Raw genomic sequence first — 20,920 nt, 5'->3', positions numbered from 1 at the left:
GCAATTTTTTCAAAGAATAGACGACTAGTTACCGTTTGAAAAAAAAAACCATTATAGTTTGGAATGAAATAGATTTCCCTTATAGCGCCTCATAAGCAAAGAGGCCGTACAAATGCCGATGACAGCATTGTGATGTGATATGTGAAAATATATGATTATGGCCTACGTTTTTAATCAGTAATAAAACGTATTTAATTAGATTAATTTTTATAAACTCTAGAAATGAATTCATTAACTTTCATAGTATTAACAAGGCTTCAAACTTACGAAACATCGTCCGGTCAATTTTATCCCCGAATCCTGACCGGTCAAAATGGATCCATTAACCAAAACCGAACCCTCTCCAAACCGGCCAAATATTCACGTACCATGCGTAATCGGTTTAGGGAAGTTCCGTTGTACAAACAAACCCTAGTAGGATATTTTCTAGCAAATGGTAAGTGAGTTGAATTGCGTCCTTTTCCTCATCTGACGCCGTTTTTTTGTCAATGTTTTTATTGCATATTGATATAAAGTAGATCAAAATCCAGTACCTGAAAATTATCAATATATATATGCATGTCTGCTTGCATAATCAAATGATCGTCAAGTTTCATTAATATTTTACCCATAATCTTCAACCACTAGTATTGTACCTATTTTATTATAGTAGAAAAATGGCTCACGGATTTCGGAGCAAATATATACCGCACTATATATATGTGATCAACATTATTAGCAATGTAATGTTACACAGTAAAAAATCGTCACTAGTATTTACATCGCTGCATTGTATAATTTTGACCGATTGTTCCACTTCTCTCCTTTTAATGTAAATGTCAGCATGAAACAGAACAGACCTACTAGTTAAAAATGCACTTTGCTAGAACTTGACAAACTTGTCACAGTAGAAAAATAAACTTTTTTTTTATTACCGTGAGAAGCTTGTTTCACCAACAGACTACAGTAAGTAATACTTATATAGGATATACTAGCTCTAGTTTCAATCTTCGAGTTTATTCCGTTACCATGCAAATAAAAATATAAATAATATAATAATAATTTTTTTTTTTTTTTTATAATAAAATATTTTATTTACGTGTCACACATATTTTACAACATTTTTTTCACAGAACTCAACAAACTTATTTGTAAAACATGCACAGCCAAATTTGACTTACGAGACACTAATAAATATACAATAAAAATATATGCATATATATAAGTAGTTCATGCCTACATTCAATAATCAACAAAATCTAGTCTAGTACAGTTGATTCCCTAGGCACTCTTTAGGTCCCAAACTGGCATGGATGTTAGTGATGAGGCTGTAGAAGGACGAAATAGCTGTTTGGTATAGATGTAGCCTGGTAGTCCTAATTCGTCCTAATTCGTCCTACTATAGTTCTGTGTCTATAACTAACATATGACAAGCCGTTTGGATGTTACCGGATTTATATCAGATATCTGTATATAAACAGTAAATGATATGAGATATTTGTATTTCATTCAATGATTAGATCTATATTTATATATCTGTATTTGAAACAGCATGATTTTATGAGATATCTGTATTTTAAATAGATACACGGATCTCTAACTCAAATACACATTTTTTATTTAAATACAAATGTCTTTATTTAATAATATTAATAAAAAATTAGAGATATCTATTTAAAATAATGATATCTCTAGAAGATCTATTTCAAAAAAAGATATCTCTATTCAAAACCCCAATGTCTCTATTAATACTCAGATATATCTCAGTAAGTTATTCAGAAAGAGATATCTTTAATTTACAGATATCTGAATTGAATTGGTAAAACCCCAAACGCCAAACTAATTACTATTATATAATATAACATACATTAGATTGGTCAGGAAATAATGTATAGTTTCAGAGCTAACATATTATCCTTTGTTTTAAGGAGGGGGGGGGGGAGAAAAAAAGTCGTTAATATTGAAAGCATGGAAACATCTGAAGTGAATACGTTTTTCTGTTTAAATTTCAATCGTAAATGAAAGATATTACCCCTCCCCCTCCTTTCAAATAGTTCTCCGGTCTAATGCTGAAATATATATTGACTTGAGCAAGTCTACGTCGTCTTGTGCAGTTGCCTTGATCCCAAAGTGATGTTATTGGCTATTTTTAGATGTGAGTCCAAACGTCACAGTCGATATGCAAACGATTTGGGTCACGACCCCTGCGCAAGGCAAGTGGGCTTGAAGCGTTGGATCACATTTCTCGCAGTGGAGTTCCGTTTGTGTGTCTGACACAGAAAAGGACTACGTTTCAAGTCGTTGGAATTAAACACGGCGGAAGGAAAATTGGTACAGCTATGACAGATGACATATTTAAAGGTTTGTTGTTTTAATTTACGTACTTTTGAGTCATAAAAATTGTTTATATTTCTCTGTGCAGCATTAATAGGAAGCCGGGGTTCGTGTCAGCTCCATATTCGATCTTGGGCAGAATGGACCGTCGTTACAGAAAATTACTGTTTGTTTTGAAAATATTTCCCCAGTATTGTTATTTTTTGGTTACCATTAAAGTTTTAAGACTTCTGAGCCACAATGAACGTAACTGACCGACAAAAAACGTTCTTAGTCGAAATAAACTGTCGACTGACATGGTCGACAAATCGGTACAGTAGTGTTATGTTAAAATTCATTGTGTGCTGGACTTGACTTCGTATTTTTACTGTTTTCATTTAATACTTAACAGAAATTCACTTTCAATTAATGTTTACAGCTCCCCGGAATAGGAGACCACTAAATAGGCACGATTTCGAGGTAAGTGTGTTTCTTATACACTGTTTTTCTTTCATGATAGGTTAACAGTTCGCCTAATAACAATATGGCGGCGGTATGGTCTGTCAGCCATTTTCAAACGTTCTTGTTCGATTCAACATTGAAACGGACCGTCGTTTCATGTCCGTATTTCTCGATGAGGAAAAGTGTAACCTTTCGATCATGTGAATATCGTTCGATCTAGATTATCCACTGTCATCATCATATCGATGAGTATTTGTACACAAGTCAATTTAGCAATAAGTAGTTTGGGGCGAGTAGTTTGGAAGGATTGCGTTGATGTCGTTTAGCCTACACTTGAGTTGATGTTCCCTGCGTTAGCCCAGCAAGAATTATAAAAACCTCTTGATGATATTGAGCAGGAATCCAGAAAGTATATTACCAGTTTGTCTTCTGTATACATTAAGGCCTATAATCACAAAAACTTGAGTCACAAGTCGACCAGTGGCCAACACGTTAGCGTTACTTTAGAAGAGGGTGTGTTAGAATGTTTTTAAAACGGAGACAGATATATTCTTTATGATTATTTTCTTGGCTTTAAGTCCATAAAACAACATTTCGTGGCCAAATTTGTGTAATGTACAGTACAGTATATGTTTTGTTTATCATTAGTTGATTTCAACGTGCAAGTCGTATTTTTTATTTTATTGAATTTTTAGAAAATGTCAACATTTTGTGATTCTGAAACTCATCTGAAATGTTTTGTGAAATAGAGTTTTTCTGATTTAATTCCAAACATATTTGGACTGTCCCAAACATATCAAATGCTTATCATCGAGCATTTTAATTTGGTGTAACTTAGGTGAAACATACTGGGACACCAGGTGATAAAAATCTAACAACATATAATTTGTAATTAACTGTGTAAAGCTTTCAAATTAACGCAGTGAATACTGTATACCAGTTAGCCAATATATTCATTCCTGCCCAGTGCCTCATAGCCAGTTGACTTCCGATACTTCACTGAACCCACACTAGGCTAGCTGATAAATATTCATGTGTGACGTAGAGCAAGTGCCTTGAGTAAACAAACAAGCGTGACCCAGTTACAATAAAGCAAGGACTCAATGGGGTCTAACTTGTAATTGTATGGCGGCCACAGTCCATACAAATGTGGAGATTAATTGTATATTGTTAGACGTTCGTAATAAGTGAACAAGTTTGGTAATGGTGTGAAATCGCATATAACCATAAGCATTTAGTGATTGTGGTAATGAACATGAGTTTTATTTTTGATTTTCAGAAGGAATAATAGATGATAATAATAACATTGATTAATTGAAAAATACAACATGTTCATGGAACAGATTTGAAATCTTTATTTATTGGTATATGTAAGGTTATTTAATTTGAAACATGGAATTCAGTGTTTGTTTCAACTATTGCTTAAAATCCCTCTATCCTGCATTGTCATCAAAATATTGTATTGTTTTTTATCCCCACATGAAAATATCAAGATTTGGAATGAAAACTGGGATTTCTCATTGCCATCTATTATTTGAAATCTTACGATCAGTGGTACCCCCTGTAGTGACATGATCATCTGTGATGTGTAGTGTACAGCCATACAAAGCATGTTCATTGCTATCAATACAATTGTGATGCAACTCCTTTCTAGTTATTCATATATATGTATACTTGTACATTATGTATATATTGAGTAGCGAGTACCAATTTCATAATGATGCACTACCTTGATAAAGTCTTGGTAAACTGTTAAACATTCAATTAATGATATTTCTCGGTGACTGATCACTGGTGTTTGAATGACACTATATATATAACATATAATACACCAAAGAGAAAACATTTTCAAAACAGTTATTGGAAAACTCCTACATGGTAGCCTGAAGACACCAAAATGTTTGTGATATATAGTTATAGCTAGGAGATAGATATGTGAACCAGGGATTTCATCATTTATACCCCTATAGCTAATATCAGTACAGATATCCTACATAGTCATTTAAACATTGTATTATATACTTCAAACTGAGTTGAAATTTAACATGGAATATTGTTGAATGTCTATAAACCTGTTTTGACCCTGCAGAGTTTTATAAAATATTGATTTAACCTCAGAAATTACTAAATGTCAATTTGCCATGTGTTGGATTAAAAATCATACATGAAATTAACTAAAATTTCATTAACATATTTGATTTAAACCTTTTTAAAAATCATATCGCCTCATAAAATTTTTTTAAAAAATCTGAACATTGAACATTTAATTTCTTCAGGTCTCAGGACTAGTGACTAATTGTATCAACCAAATATAAGATTTGGGTCACCAAAATGATAGGGCGAGGAGCCAGAGTTTATCATTGTACACTATTACATATGGAATATAATGATTTATCACTGTCTAATGAGATTTTTTTTTGACAAGGTTTTGACTTTATTGTTTCTGTTTCAGCACTCTGTGGGTGTGCCTCCAAGTAAACGGAAGAAAACCAAGGAAGATTTTTATACATTTTGCACAATGATATTGGAATATACACAATACGAATCCCACAGACAAGAGGTGAGTTACAGTTTTGGAAAAGTAACTAGACATTCAAATATTGATACCTGTCTAATCTGACCCCAGAATATTCTTCTTGTTGAATTGTCTAATTTAGCTGTCTGATTTACCTTTAAATTTAATATAACAAAAACTTGCAGACACAAATCATGGAGTCAAAGATGACATGTTTTAGTTATCGTCATTTATTTGTATCCATAAATATATGTACAATCCATGTTCAAATATGATATTTAGTTCTACCATCTTCAGTATCTTACTTACAGTAGGGGTGTAAACGATTTTTTTCAAGCCACTTGCTGAAGGCAAGTGAGCTCAGAAAACTACTTGCCTAAATGCAATTTCTACTTGCTCCATAAATGAGCTGAAGAAAATACATCTAAAGTATTTCATCTTTTTTTCCCCTATTTACTAAGTTACTTAGAGTCTCAAACTAAAAGAAAACATCTATTGTAATTTGAAGTATTATTTTGTATAATTTTCCGTTTTTTTTTATTCATAATTTTTGTTGATTCCTGAATTCAAACTTCAAATGCAGTTTCTATTATTTTCATCAGCCTAAAAAGTCTTAAAAACATCTTTGTAGTGAAAGCCTCAGGGTGGCACCAGTGACCTAATTTTCCTACCTTAAAAAATTCATTTACAAATGCAGATAATAAAGACATTCAACTTTCAGGAAATTGAACATAAAAATCATGTTACAGATAGCAGTATTTATTTGCCCCGGGCAAGTGTACAAACAAATTTCACTTGCCTGAACAAAAAAAAACTGGATGCTCTTGACATCCGGCACATGGATTTTAATCCCCCTGCAGCTTAAATCACTATCTCGATAAAAAATTAGTTTGAAAATCCTACTTCATGGTGAAAAAAATTCAGTTCATATAACACAAGACAAACTGGACAAAATTTCAGTATGCATGACTTTGTTTGATGGGCTGCATGTAGTGACAACTTTGTTGAGAAATGTTACATTACTGATTGGTTGTAATAAGGTTTGGCCTTGTACTTTGTATTATTCTTATGTATTTGATGTATACATACATATATAATTATGTTAAAGTTAACAGATCTAGATTGCTCATGATATATTCTGGAAAACTTTGCTTTCAAGTTGTGTTGAAATTGAAGTCATATATACTCAGCAATAATGATATTTCAAATTAGTTGTCGTAAAAGTTCCACTTCCCCCTTCCCCCTCCTAAAAATTAATGGAGAAAAATTGTCCCATTGTGTCAGCAATGTAATATATTAATTATATATATAACATGCCATCCAGTCAGATCGTGGGCAACTCAAATCTCCCTGTGTTCCTTGTCTGTTTAAAATCCTCTATCGCTATTTTTTGAGAAGTATATATATTAAAGGCATATTTCTTGAACTTCATATGTAGGTTCGAACTCCCCTTTGTTCCTATACATGTGCCCGTTTAATTTTGACTTAAGAACTTGAACTTGTTTAATTTTGAGTCTGATTGGGAAAACAAAATAGCTGACAGGATTTTGGCAGTTCAGTTTTTTTGTCACGATTTGCTTGAAGGATATTTCTCTAACTTCACCTGTATGTTTCCATTGGTCCTTAGTTGTGCCCATTCTATTTTGGTTTGATTGAGAGTTGAAACTTGTAATCAATATATTCAGGGTTTGGGAAAACCAAGTCTATGTATATGGGCCATTTATATATATAAATGTATATATATAAACCGGCACAGACACAAATTAGCACTTTCGCTCCATCACGGGAGCTCTTCAAAAACTGTTTTAAAATTTATTTTCCCTTTGTCTGTGTAAGACTGTGAAATGTCTATGGGCTATAAGAATTTGTATACATGTGCCAATGGCCCATAGCCCCTGTCGTTCCAAACCCCTGACATATTATTTCAGACAGTTTTTATGGGTATATCTTTCATAGACTTCCTATATGTAGGTTCCCCATGTTATTGAATGATTAAGAGAGAGGCCAAGAAAAAAAAGGCAAAAGTGAAAAATGAAATATAAGTCTTTTCATATATGATATAGGACAAAAATCCTTCAATGACCGACTCTTAAGATCCCTCGAGGGTCTCTTCTTTAATAAAATGTTTCTAACGGGACTAGTACTGCATTACACATATGTGGTTACACATTACATGTGGCCATATGATGAGAACAGGTGAAGCTAGTGTAAATAGTACACATGTAAAAGAGCTATAGGCCTTGAGGCTGTGTGTCATGACCTGTGAAATGTGTGATCTTTGAATTGGCCAAAAGCTATTATAAGATCTATAAGTCTGTATTAATCTATTTGTTTTGTAAGACAGTAATTATCCACGGGTACATTTTATGATATACCTTGTGGCTGTACTCAGCTGGTGTACAAAATGTTTTATTGACATATTGGCACCATCATGTATATGAAGGATGGCAGAACATGTTACCAAAATTATAATAATTGATAAACACATCCATGTAATGTTTTCAATTTGTATTCTTTACTATTGAATTGTGTAAAGGAAATTTCTGATAATGTTTAAATGTTGCTATATGGGCCGGGGTTTATAACTAGATTATTTGTATGTGTACAAAACTCTGCTGTAGGACCACGTACACATTTAATATACAAAACAGTTTTGGCTTGTTACATATATACATTGTATGGTAATTAAGTACTTATATAATTACTTCCATAAAATGTAATTTTGAAGGTTTGATAAGATTGTGAACATTTTTTGGGGAAAATTATGTATTTAATGTGTAACTAATGTGTAAAATATGTGAGTATGTTGTTTAGTTTAAAATTAAATGTAGAGGATGTTGTTTAGTTTGAATAAATGTAGGGAATATTGTTTAGTTTAAATAACGGTGATGTCTTTAGGCAGTGGACACATGTTGTAAAACTGAAGTTTTTTTGTTGGGTCTGTGATTTAATAACTGGATATTATGAAAGTATTGGGGAAAAAAACTCTGAATCATGATAAAGTGAATATGCTGGTGGTATATTAAGTATGAAAGTGTAATTTTATATATATACACGGATATAATGAGGCTTGTCTTTATATAGGAACACGAATACACTTAAAAGTTACACTAACACTGTATAAGTGTGCATTAGTCAGAGTTATCACAACTTGACTTCATGTACACTTTGGTATCTCATGTCAAAAATTAGCATGTTTTTAGATAAATGGGCTTTAGGACAGAGGGATATGTACATGTTTTTAGATAAATGGGCTTTAGGACAGAGGGATATGTACATGTTTTTAGATCAATGGGCTTTAGGACAGAGGGATATGTACATGTTTTTAGATAAATGGGCTTTAGGACAGAGGGATATGTACATGTTTTTAGATAAATGGGCTTTAGGACAGAGGGATATGTACATGTTTTTAGATCAATGGGCTTTAGGACAGAGGGATATGTACATGTTTTGTTTACTGATATTGTAGATTTATCTAAATATGATTGTTATAAAACAGGATTTGAAATCCAGTTACAGGTTTGGGAAGGAAAAAATAGTTTATAGATGTGATGTTGAATTATTTATATAAGTATTATTAGTGTAAGTATTGACTGACATTGTGATATAATTAGTTATCCCACGGAAAGGTATACACAACTAAAATGATTATGTCAATAACACAACTACAAGTGATTGTGTGCAGTAATTTATGTGTTTTCCGTATGACCAGCCAAGAAAGCAGTGGTTATCAGAATTTGCATTAAAATGTGCCTAAGAAAGTGCGTTATGTAGCGGAATCAATATGGAAATGATTTAGGGAATGCTACAGGGCATAACTTGTTTGCCCCCAGTTAAAATACCCCCACACATGCGCACGTCCACGAGGACAATGTAATATTGGGTCTCGAAGGCGGCCGTATTGATTGTGTTCCACTGGTACAAAAGGCTCCATACTATGCTAGAGTTTTATTAGGTAGCACAAAAGCACATGTTTAACACACATCAAATTACCTTCACGCTTGAGATTGTCCGCCTTCGACAAACCCGTACATAAGTGTTTTGCAGAGAACAGAGTTTGTTTGCACATTAAATCAATATTTTCATCATCAAAATAATGAACAGAATATTAGCAGTAAATATGTATGCGATGCGACTTTCCTGGTCTGCACATCGAGGAACTGGCAGGTTCTGACAATGTGGAGTAGTTTTATAAATAGCTACATGTAATGTATATATTTATACATGAAAGGCAGCGAGCTGTGTCCTATTGAAGACATACACACATATAATGGACTTGAAGCCTTACCACATGTTCAGGCATGTAGAAGACACTTGTCCAAACATTCCAGTCACATGAGATTTTTGCAAAAATATTAAATGTAGAAATCCATGTATTTGCTGGTTATTGCCGATACCTGTAGATCTGTCCTGTGTCTGTGTAGGCCGCTCCAAGGGTTGAGCCCTACACACACTCATGGTAGTCCATACACTGGCTAGGTTGGCCCACAACACAAAACAATTTCTCTGGCAGTGACCTTCACCTGGATGTATAGCACTGCTGTTTACTAGGATTTGGCTCACAGCCAGGTTTGCGCCTTTTTTTCTTGGCTTCCTCTGATTGGTTAACCAAAAATAGATATTTCCCATGGTTATTTTATCTACAGATATAGTCAGATACTAGGGTAGGAAAAAGGACAAGTTTCATGCTTGGCCAACCCTTGGGTGAAAATATAACAAAAGTGTGGATAATCGCTCTGACTTTCTTATACAGCACAGCCGACTGGAGAATGGCATTAAGACTGGACTTCATTTACATAAAATAAGTGGATTCTGTGTCGTGTGTTGAATTATGTACATGGTATAATTAGAGATATGGAAACCAGAGTTTTGAATGATAAAAGGCGTCTTGTATCAACAATCGAGTACAAAATGTGCATGGTACACACATAGCTTAGATGTTAACTTACTTTGTGCTTTACATCTTTTCTGACGCAATATAAGTACATATGGCGTATGTGTACATATATAATCTAGTAGACATTGTAAAGTTGATATGGAGAAGCTTATCTATATAATTTACAAACTATGACCGAATATTACAATCTAATTACTTTTATAACCTAAACTTCATCAATATTTATGTGAATATGTAACATCTCCGTATACTATATATCACATGTTAAGAATTTTGAATAAAATTGCTGATAAATTTCATCATTTCATGTATAGAGGAATCTTATTATTCTATAGATACTAAAAAGATTACCGAAGATAGTTGAGTTATTGTCAAAACTGTTTTGATCTTGAAGTCAATCTTTAGTCCCGTAGTGACTGTAGACTTAAGAATACTTCTGTTTCACATTTCAAAGTTTTGTTCACACTCATACCTATACTGATGGTATTGAGGTTTGATCACAGTTGTAATCTGTATTGTGCCTGTACACAACTGATAGACCTGTGATGATAAACGTACAGGTCATTATAAGAGGTTGTAAATTCTTATCACAACCGAGTCAGTCAAAACCAGTAGAGTCGTGTGTAAGGTCATGGCCTCCTTTATAACCTGCATGTATTTAAATAATTAGGGATTCAGTCCATTTTGTTTGGAAGATTTAACACATTTGCCTATAATTAAAAGCAGATTGAAGCATTCATATATTTTAGTACATGATAGAAAACATGGAGCGGATGATCATAAAGTATTAATATCATTTTCATAATTTCAAATGTCAAAGTCACAAATCTATTTAATATAACTTTTTCTGTTTTTCTTTGAATGACCTTCACCTTTACACATACAGACTTTATATTTGGTACATCATGAATAGCATTTATTGTTGGCTCCAGTTGACCTTGACCTTTACATTCATTCATAACATCATAAATAGCGCAAATATGTCACCAAGAAAGATGTTCAGTTTCCCAACAAAATTCTAATCTGGGTACCCAGTGTATATCATTGTATATGTGTACCGGATATTCAGAAGATCTGCGTTCTTTACAGATATTTCTGTCAGAAAATAATGTTTGTGTTGTTGTGATTGCAGGAGTTGCGTGCACAAAACAACATCAGTCCCCTAGACAGTAGTGGCAGTACAGCAGAAAGTTACTCCTCCGATACAACAGTGTCAGCCGAGAGTCCAGGCCATCTCGAGTTATCTCACCATCTAGACATGGCAGACTCCGGTAAGTCTACATACAGCACTCAGGTGGCCCTCATTAAATAAGTATTGTTAGAGTAAAGACTTGTTAGCAAAATTTGAATTCTGTCATTATTCTGCACTGGAGAACATGTTGAATTTATTTTAATGCTTAAAGATTGATGATCCACGATTTGTAAAAATCATTGCCAACAAACATCACTTTATCAGAATCATTGCCAACAAACATCACTTTGTCAGAATCATTGCCAACAAACATCACTTTGTCAGAATCATTGCCAACAAACATCACTTTGTCAGAATCATTGCCAACAAACATCACTTTGTCAGAATCATTGCCAACAAACATCACTTTGTCAGTATCATTGCCAACAAACATCACTTTGTCAGAATCATTGTCAACAAGCATCACTTTGTCAGAATCATTGCCAACAAACATCACTTTGTCAGAATCATTGCCAACAAACATCACTTTGTCAGAATCATTGCCAACAAACATCACTTTGTCAGAATCATTGCCAACAAACATCACTTTGTCAGAATCATTGCATTGACAGCATGGGAATTGTTTACATACAAAATTTAGTCCGTAAGATATACAAAATTGCTTAAAGTCATCACTTCCAGTAGTTGGAGTAACAAAACTAAGTGCCCTGATCATCTACCTGTCCCAACTCATGGGTTTTCTTTGGGTTTCCTTCCGCAGTAAAAGCCAACAAGAGTTATATTTATGATTAGTAAAATTAAATCAATATGTTTTGTAATTATAATTTCCAGATAACTCTCACTACTTGGATGACGACCCTTACAGATACAGTGATACAGAGTTTCCTGAGGGTCGCGGAATGCAAGGTAAATATTGTGTCACACATCACCTGTCAATGTGTGAAATGATATCAAGGCAAGAATAAAAATCTATTTTTATCTTCTGATCAGGAAGCAGGCTATTGTTGTATAAGAGACCAGAATTTATCAGTTTACCCAGTATTACTTCATTGTCAAACCTGCTAAAATATCACAAAATTATCCTCAATATATCGACATCATGTACCAATTTATCTTGTATACTAGTCTATCAAAACTGGTAACCAGAGAGTAGGGGAGCGACTGCATATTCTCCTACCTTATACAATATTATGTACAAAAATCAATGATGGCTGTCTGGAAGGCCTCCCCATAAAACAGACAAATATCTATACTTAAAATGGCTTCACAATCAATATATGATCATTAATGCAGAAGGATGATAGAATATTTATGTACATTAACTGCTGTTAGATTTAAATTGAAATTATTATTATTTCTTTCAGACGATGAATCCTGGGAGTTGATAACGTGTTTTTGTTTGAAACCCTACGCGGGTCGACCAATGATTGAGTGCTCAGACTGTAACACATGGATTCACTTGTCATGTGCAAAAATACGCAAAAACAATATCCCTGATACATATATCTGCCAAAACTGCAGAGACTCTCGCTACACGAAAAGGAAATCAAATCGGATACGGACTGAGAACAACAAATTTAATGTATAACCCGGACCCAGCTTTCTTGTCAGGGCATGCACAAAGCCGATGTGTGCACGGCTCCGATCGTGTGCTCAACTAGGACGTGTGTACGGCCCAGCGTGTACCTTAAAATGCAATGATTGTGATAGTTGTGTTAAAGATGTGTGTTCAAATGTTAACTGAAAGGGGACTGTTGCAAAGCATGTGTCCAGATGTTTATTGATGTGTAAATGACGAAGCAGTGTAGATGTGTACTAGTATGTATGTAGTCACTGAGGAAGCGAGAGAGATATATATTTTGTTAGCATGTGTATAATCTACAAATTCAATTTATAGATTTATGAGGATGTGATGTTAGCGATGTTGAAGAGTCTATCAGATGTATTATAACAGTCTGTGTGATACTGGAATCATGACTTTATGTATAGTGACACTTTTAATATTATTATTATTTAAGTGATAAAAACTTGGAAAGTTATGTGTTTTATTTACCGTTAAACAAGTCGAAAATGTTTTATTTGTCTTTTTGTCATGATAACTACGAACCATTTATGGGCTTACAAACTCTTGTAAATAATGCATTTGTTTTAAAAAACACTTTGTAGACATAACATTCCAAACAAATTGTTTTGTAGGTTATATAGATGATATGGATTATCCGTAACATGGACATTATTTTCAGAAAACTATAACTTATCTTTTTCAAATGGAAAATTATTCTTAATCAAATCTTAATTTTTGTGTTCTCACTATGGAGTGTTGGAAACAATTGACTTTTCTGTCATCCTGTCAGAGATCTTGGTTAAACTTTTTCTCTCTTATATTGGAAGTCCATCTGTACTGATATGTCTAGAGTAGTTATATGACATATCATACTTCGGTATCAATGCTAGGTTACAGTGACCTATATTTGGCAGTTACATTGTAGCTCCACTTGTTGGTCCGGCTAGCAAGCAGTGGAGTATACTTATATTCTATTTTCAAAATGTGCATTCCGCGATTACACCACCAGCAAAGGCTTTCTTGTGTTTTTGGCATCTTTGTGTTAACTTAAAGTAAATATACCTATTAAATTAAAAATGAAAAAAAAAAATATTCATCTAATAAATAAACTCCAACTTTTGATATAATCTAGACCCCTCAAAAAGATTTTTTTTTTTTAGATATTTGTTTTTGCCGCCTTTTCTCTTAAAGTAAGATAATCTGTACGTCCGTCCTTTGACTTTTGTCCTGTAAAGACATTGAAATGCAAGTGATCATATGTATATGCAAAAGAGATCTCGTGAGCTGCCACTCGATGTTTAAAAAGCTACATTTGTAAGGGAGAATTATGTTGTAATAATATATTTTTGAGTGTGATAAATCTGCCTTTATTTGTGTCTTTGTGAGAATTCTGCCCTCATTACTGGTATATATGGGTTTTTTCTCAGATATTGCTGAGGAAACACCTCAGTACTCCAGATCACTGAACTTATAGAGAAATAAAGGAGACTTCTGTTTAACTTGGTATTGAAGTATGAAAATCCTTATATCAGAATGTCACGAGGGTAAGATGGTATATATAATAGTCAACAAACAAGACAAAACAACTGCTATTTGATAATGAATTGACGTACCAGTAGGTTTTTTTGTATGATTTGTAAATTTATGAAGAAAAATTTGATTGCTAAATACATCCAGTTAAATCAATTTCCTTTATAAAGAAGGACTTGAACCAACAGTACTCAATTACGTGGGTTTATTACTTTTTTGCTGCTAAATGGACAAGTTTGTTCTATTTTGAATTCGTGCTCAATATCAATACATGTATGTCCTTAAGGAGAAAGTTGAAATGTTTTTGGAATTAAATAATCTTTTTCCCACCATCGTGGATAATTGCAGTGATTGAATTATAAGAGTAGAATGAAATAACAAACGTCTGTAAATACTGGATGAAAAATTAATCTATATCAATTTTATTCATGAAACATTAAATAATATAAATCTGACAAATAATTCTTTCCTACCTATCCAGTGTTTTTGCCTGTTTGTATGATATTGGGTAAGGTCGGTCTTAAGCTGTACCCTGTTTATTGCTAGATAAAAAAAAAGTAAAAGAAATTATGTGAAAATATTGTGCCGTTTTTGAGATGTGCACAATTTTTGAGAATGCACTCCAGCTTTTATCTCTGGACAGTGCAATAGCCAGTTGACAGTTTATATCTCGGGACAGAGAAGACGGATTAAGATGCAGTTCTCAAAAACTTTGATGTTAAAGCGAACAAATTCACAGTTAGAATATGAAAAATCATTCGGGGTACACTTACATTATAGCAATGATGTCAAATTTGATCTCTTTTCTTCATGTATTGTTTTATTGTTGTTTCCAAGAAGATAAATTTGTACATATAGTGATCAATTGTTTTTGTTTCATTTCAATATTTTTACTGCCATTTATTTATTTTAAAGTGTTGGATAAAATTTTATAATGTATGTATGATGTAAGGGAGACAATCGTGTCAAAATTGTCCATTTCTAATTACATGCTATGAGGAATTCCTAACCTTTAATCTACAAATAAAATCAGATAAGGAAATTTACTTTCGTTTTTGAAATTCATCTTGATTCTTTTGAAGGTTTATAGAATACAACAGACTTTTGGCAGAATATAAATGGTAGTATGTGTATATATACTGTTGTTACTTTTGCAGGGTTGATATAGATGTTTTACCTGCACCTCGCCATTTGAAACAGTGCTGTTTTAGCCTATACAGAAATCCTTAGTAGGGATAGAAGCTATGAAAACATTTTATGTGTACATAAGTTCAGAAGAATTCCACATGTTGTCAATGATTCTGTCACTTTTATTGATTGTTTTGCATTTATTTCTGCAATAAGATGATAAATATCAGGGGGATTTTGAAAAAAAAAACATAAAATGTTTTACTACAAAAGTGCAATGACTGATGTTTGTGTGTGTTGCATGGAAATTGCAAAAAATTTTCTGATATCAGTTAAGCAATTGCTGACATGGAAATTTGCATATTGCATAAGTGAAATAAATACTTGGTCGGCTATTTAAATCGCCTTTCTCCTGTGGTCCATAGTCTTTCAGTCTTGCTTGGTCCATCCATAAAGAGCACTGTTTATCACTATTTCTTTGAAGTACTACAAGGATTTTTCTCAAAAAATATTCATAATTAAATGGCTGACAGTTCAGTATTACTTATTTCTAATTCACATTTCTTAAATCTCATTTGGATTTCATATGTAAGTTCCCCTCGTATCAATTCAATGGTGGGGGCCAAGATCCCTCTGGGGTCTCTATATCCCTACAGAACTGAACATGACGTATAGAAGTGGCAGAATCACCTTGTAATGTGATTTAACTGTACAGTGTGTAAAGATGTTTCTGTTTTCACTATGAGAACTTTATTAGAAAACTTTATGTTTTATTGTTAAGATGTTTTTTGTAGTATACAGTCACAAGTCTACGTTTGATCGTTACTTTCTGTTTTAGTACTAGTTGCCTTTTCAGTTGTTCTGGGAGTTTTCTGTGTTTTAATGTTAAGCATTAAAATTTGGGCATTAAAACAGATGAATCACTTTCTAATGAAGAATGTAATAATTGTTACACTTCATAGAAGTTTACAGAGACCAACTTCAGTTACAGAAAAAACAAGTTAGATTTCTGTTGAGTTGACAAGAGACCAACTTCAGTTACAGAAAAAACAAGTTAGATTTCTATTAAGTTCACAGGATTTTTATAGAGTTTCTGATAGGAACCTTTTCTCAGTAACTTAGGTGATGGAAAATTTAGAAATTAATTGCATTGGAAAGGCAGAAGTGGAGCCGACTTTGACACTAAATGGCAGCTATGTTTGTGAATGTATGGAAGTTTTACATTGGTTTTTTCTACTTGAACAGAAGAAAAGGTTTTCGTGTTGATTTGGAAGTATGAGAAATTGTGTATAGACAATGCTAAGATTTTCTGCTACCATTTCCTCCTGTATGTTATACAGTAATGAACTATTGACGAAGTTCCATCAATCTGTTTCTCTTAAGAAATTACTTTCCAAGTACATTATACAGACTGTACTCTTTACAACATGTGCTATTTAACTAGGATACATGTATATATATCATGACTGAACAGTTACTACACCAGAAATCTGTCAAATACTATACAAGTTTATAAGTATACTGTAAGCAATGGGTCGTTGTTCCTTCTCCACAGGATCAACTTTTTTGTGTCAAAATTATTTCCCTTAAAAGAACAAAATCAATTATTTCAATTTATTTAAAAGAAATATGAATGCCATCAAATTAAAGTTTAAATTAATGTACAGTGGAAATCATATGGAACTCTTCTTTGAGTTAAATTTTATTCCCGTATCATACGCCCTTAAATATCACTAAAACAGGTATATACATCACTATTGATAATGGGATAACTTTATAAATGAACGGTTACCCGGTATCTAGAATTTCTTCTCCGGTTATTCAAAAGTATAATTTAATGGAGCTCTTTGTATACAACACATTATGCGAATGCTTCAAATTAGTGTGAGATTAATGTTTTCCAAACATCTAGAAGAAAATAAATCTTTAGGCCTAATACTTTGATATTGCAAGATAATCTGGGTATTGTGATATTTTGAAATCTGTTAAATCTAATTACTGTTCAACAGTTTAAAGTGATGTATTGATAACACCAGCGTCATTTTACATAAAACCGACACTCCTACATGATATATTACTAGTTTTACTGAAACATTCAATTATGTGTATATAAGGATACTGATGGAATTTAATCAACAAAAATTGTTTAATATTCAAAGTCACTTGTAGCCAAGAAAGGCCTGTTAAATTTCCGTTTAATTGTTGAACCAGATTAGTGGGCACTTATACCTATTTAAATTTGATATGAAATGACCAGGTTTTTTAGAATGAAATGTTCAGTGTCTCTATTAGCATGCATTGTTTTTCTTCTGTTTACAATGTACTTCCTGAGGGGAACCTACTTCATTCTCACAGTCCATACACATGTGATAGATCGGAACATCTTCACAGCTGTGTCACCGTAGGATGATATTTTGTAAAAGTCTGATGGACAGTAAAACCCAATGATTTCATTCTATCATACAAATATGTTTTAAATGCCTTTATCAAGTATTTTCTACAAAATAGATTAATTCGAAGTGAAATATGGAAACTTGTAATGAATGTGATTGAATATAGGCTTTGTGATCTACTGTCAGAATCCAGCAAAAACACTTTAATTTAGTTAGAAAATTAAGTATATACCACAGAGCTTAAATCATAAACAATCCAGTCTTGTAAACAATAACACCTGTGTGAAAGCAGGACTAAACTTTGTAGTATACATATTTCCCGAGTCCTAAGGTAGCTAGGGGAGGTAACTGGAACATTAAACGATAGTGGTTTGATAAGGAATGTGTTAATTGCTGGTAAAAACCAAAACCATTTGAAGGGTGGATCAGGAAATCTTGTTAAAACAGTACTAGATTTTCTCATACACTATGTAAATATGTACATTTGTACAGAGAATGTTTTTATTTTTAAACTTTCCCAGGAACCAAATACATGTACCTTAACACAGGTACGTTGATGTTCTATAATTGATTATGTTGAAAATTTTATTTTAAAAATCAAGATTAGGTACACTCAGAACTTTTAAACTGAGAAATCATCTATTATTATAGTTGAAGTTCATTGAACTTGTGTCAGAAACCGTAAGTGAAATTAATATGCTTTGTTGTGTAAATAATGATAATCTCATTATTTTTATTTTAATTGAAATTATGACCAATGTTATCAATAATTGTAGAAAGATTTTAGATGCTTTTGAAATGTTGGTGTACAAACTGTAACAAGTGATATTATTTTCTGATGATAACCTAAAGTGCCCTTTGATGCTTCAGAAAATAACACATGGATATTCTTGTCGGATATTCCTGTCGGATATTCCTGTCCCTGTATAGACTTTCAACCCTGCTATACTTCAGTAATATCAGCGATCATGAGTTCCATAAAAATGTACAAAGTTGAGTGTTCTGTGACTATCTTAAATATCGTCCAACATTGAGGTTCAGTATGAGGAACTAGAAATCAATTCATAATTATTCAAACACGTTACGGCTGATACATTTGACGACAAAAAATCTTAAGTCAATGTGTTTAAATCTGAATATTCTATTACTCAGCATTAAAATAAAAAAAATGATACCAGTACATTGCTAAAATTCTTTTTTTTTTGGCATTGAAATAAAAAGTTTGGTATAAATTTTAATTTACATGCCAAAGATCCCCCCCATCCTGGGCCTCAATTTGACTTTTTATGCTAAATTCACAGTTCCTATTTATATACCCCTAAACAAGGTCATTGTTATAATAATGGTGTTTTTGTGTTAAGCCAGTTGGTGTAGTGGTAAACCATCTTTGGTGGACCACTTCACAATTTTACTGTTTACATAAGATATGCAGTTTGTTGCAATCTGCAATTTGCAGTATAATTATGTACTTATTCTGTATCTCCATGCTTGATAGCAAGGGGTCAATAAATTTTGTTACAAAACAGAAATTCTGTTGTTGTTTTTAGTCGCTGGGATGAAGTCCAGGGGAACCATTAAATCCTGGTGTTGGCATCGTCTATGCAGTGAAAATATAAGTTTTGCAGTGAAAAGATCAGTTTTCCATTTTTTAACAATCGGAGCAAACCTTTGTATTCAGCACGTTGGAACTTGCCGATTTTTCCAATTGAAGCAGAGGAGGATTTGATAATTTTCAGACTAGTTTTTGACAAAATACTCACTTGACATTAGCTATTCATTCACAGATTCTCCTATAACAGCAGAAAAAGCTTAAATTGCGTTGATCAGTCCTTTCAAAATGGGGCCGTCAAGTTGACGTGGAGTAACGTTACAAAGACATGACGTCATTACTGATTCCCGCACTTTTTGACTTAATTTTTCGATGTTTTTAATTTATTTTTAAGTTTATGAAATACATTAAAAAAAAATTGAATGGTTTTCCGTTAAATATAACATATACAATGTATTTAACTCATATGACAGAATATTTCCATATTTTTCACTCGTGCTTCACACTCGTTAAAATATCAATATTCTGTCATACTAGTGAAATATATGTTATATTAACCATTCAATATCCTCTCTATATAAAACAGTGTTGTCTTGATACTAATGAGGATACATCATAAGTATTTCTCCTATGTGTTCCTTGTGACAAGACCTTTCCATTGGTACTACATTCGTGGACCAGCCGGCCTTGACCATGATCATGACCTACTTTTAATTAAGTGTGAATTTCAACCCTCTCTGCGAGATATGTTGTCTCCTGTCAAGTCCTAATCATTTTGTCATCATTTCTTATTCATGACTTTATGTTTTAATGTTATCATGTTATTTACATCAAGTCCAGATTAACAAATTCTTTTTAATAATCTTATATTTTAGTACCTTTGTCTTCCAAACTTCAATTTCACAAGAAATTAGACTGTCAAAACTGGGCCAAACCTTAACCTCGGATCATCTTTATAAAACGTCAAAGATTCCAGGAAAAAATCTCCATTTGTTGCCTGGCAGAGTTGATTGAATTACTAATTTTCTTCACAGTATGTACATCCAGGTAATATTTGTCAAGTCCTTGGTTTGTTGGTACCCTCCATTTCTACTCGATAGTTTTTCTGATTGTACAGAAAACATCTGACAGTGTTCATTGGAGTAAAAAGTGGAGTATTGACACAAAAAACTCAAAACAGGTAAATTCTTCAGGTAATGAACTTTTAATAATATCATAGGCTTCAATAATCAGGTCTTTAAATAGAGCTTTATCCAGCTTGCTTTGTAACAACTTACGGTACACATGCGCGCGCACACACACACAACACTAGTGTATATAAACTTGTCTACACACAGCGATCCGTATACACACCACAGTGTGTTAAGGCCATCTGTTCACTCACAATCTGCGGTTCAA

At 33.0% G+C, this 20,920-nt stretch overlaps 1 protein-coding gene across 1 annotated transcript; it reads left to right on the top strand.

Moving 5' to 3' along the window:
* The first annotated feature begins 1,984 nt into the window (after positions 1-1,984).
* Positions 1,985-19,502, top strand: LOC117335467 (PHD finger protein 13-like). Its single transcript, XM_033895479.1, has 6 exons — positions 1,985-2,340; positions 2,732-2,772; positions 5,207-5,314; positions 11,299-11,437; positions 12,190-12,264; positions 12,723-19,502. The coding sequence occupies exons 1-6, from the start codon at positions 2,319-2,321 to the stop codon at positions 12,944-12,946; spliced, it is 609 nt and encodes a 202-aa protein (XP_033751370.1). The 5' UTR covers positions 1,985-2,318; the 3' UTR covers positions 12,947-19,502.
* The last annotated feature ends 1,418 nt before the right edge of the window (positions 19,503-20,920 follow it).

Source organism: Pecten maximus, chromosome 10 (genome assembly GCF_902652985.1).
Source record: "Pecten maximus chromosome 10, xPecMax1.1, whole genome shotgun sequence".
NCBI lineage: Eukaryota > Metazoa > Mollusca > Bivalvia > Pectinida > Pectinidae > Pecten > Pecten maximus.
The sequence above is the reverse complement of the archived record's forward strand: the minus strand, read 5'-3'. Positions and strand labels throughout refer to the sequence as shown.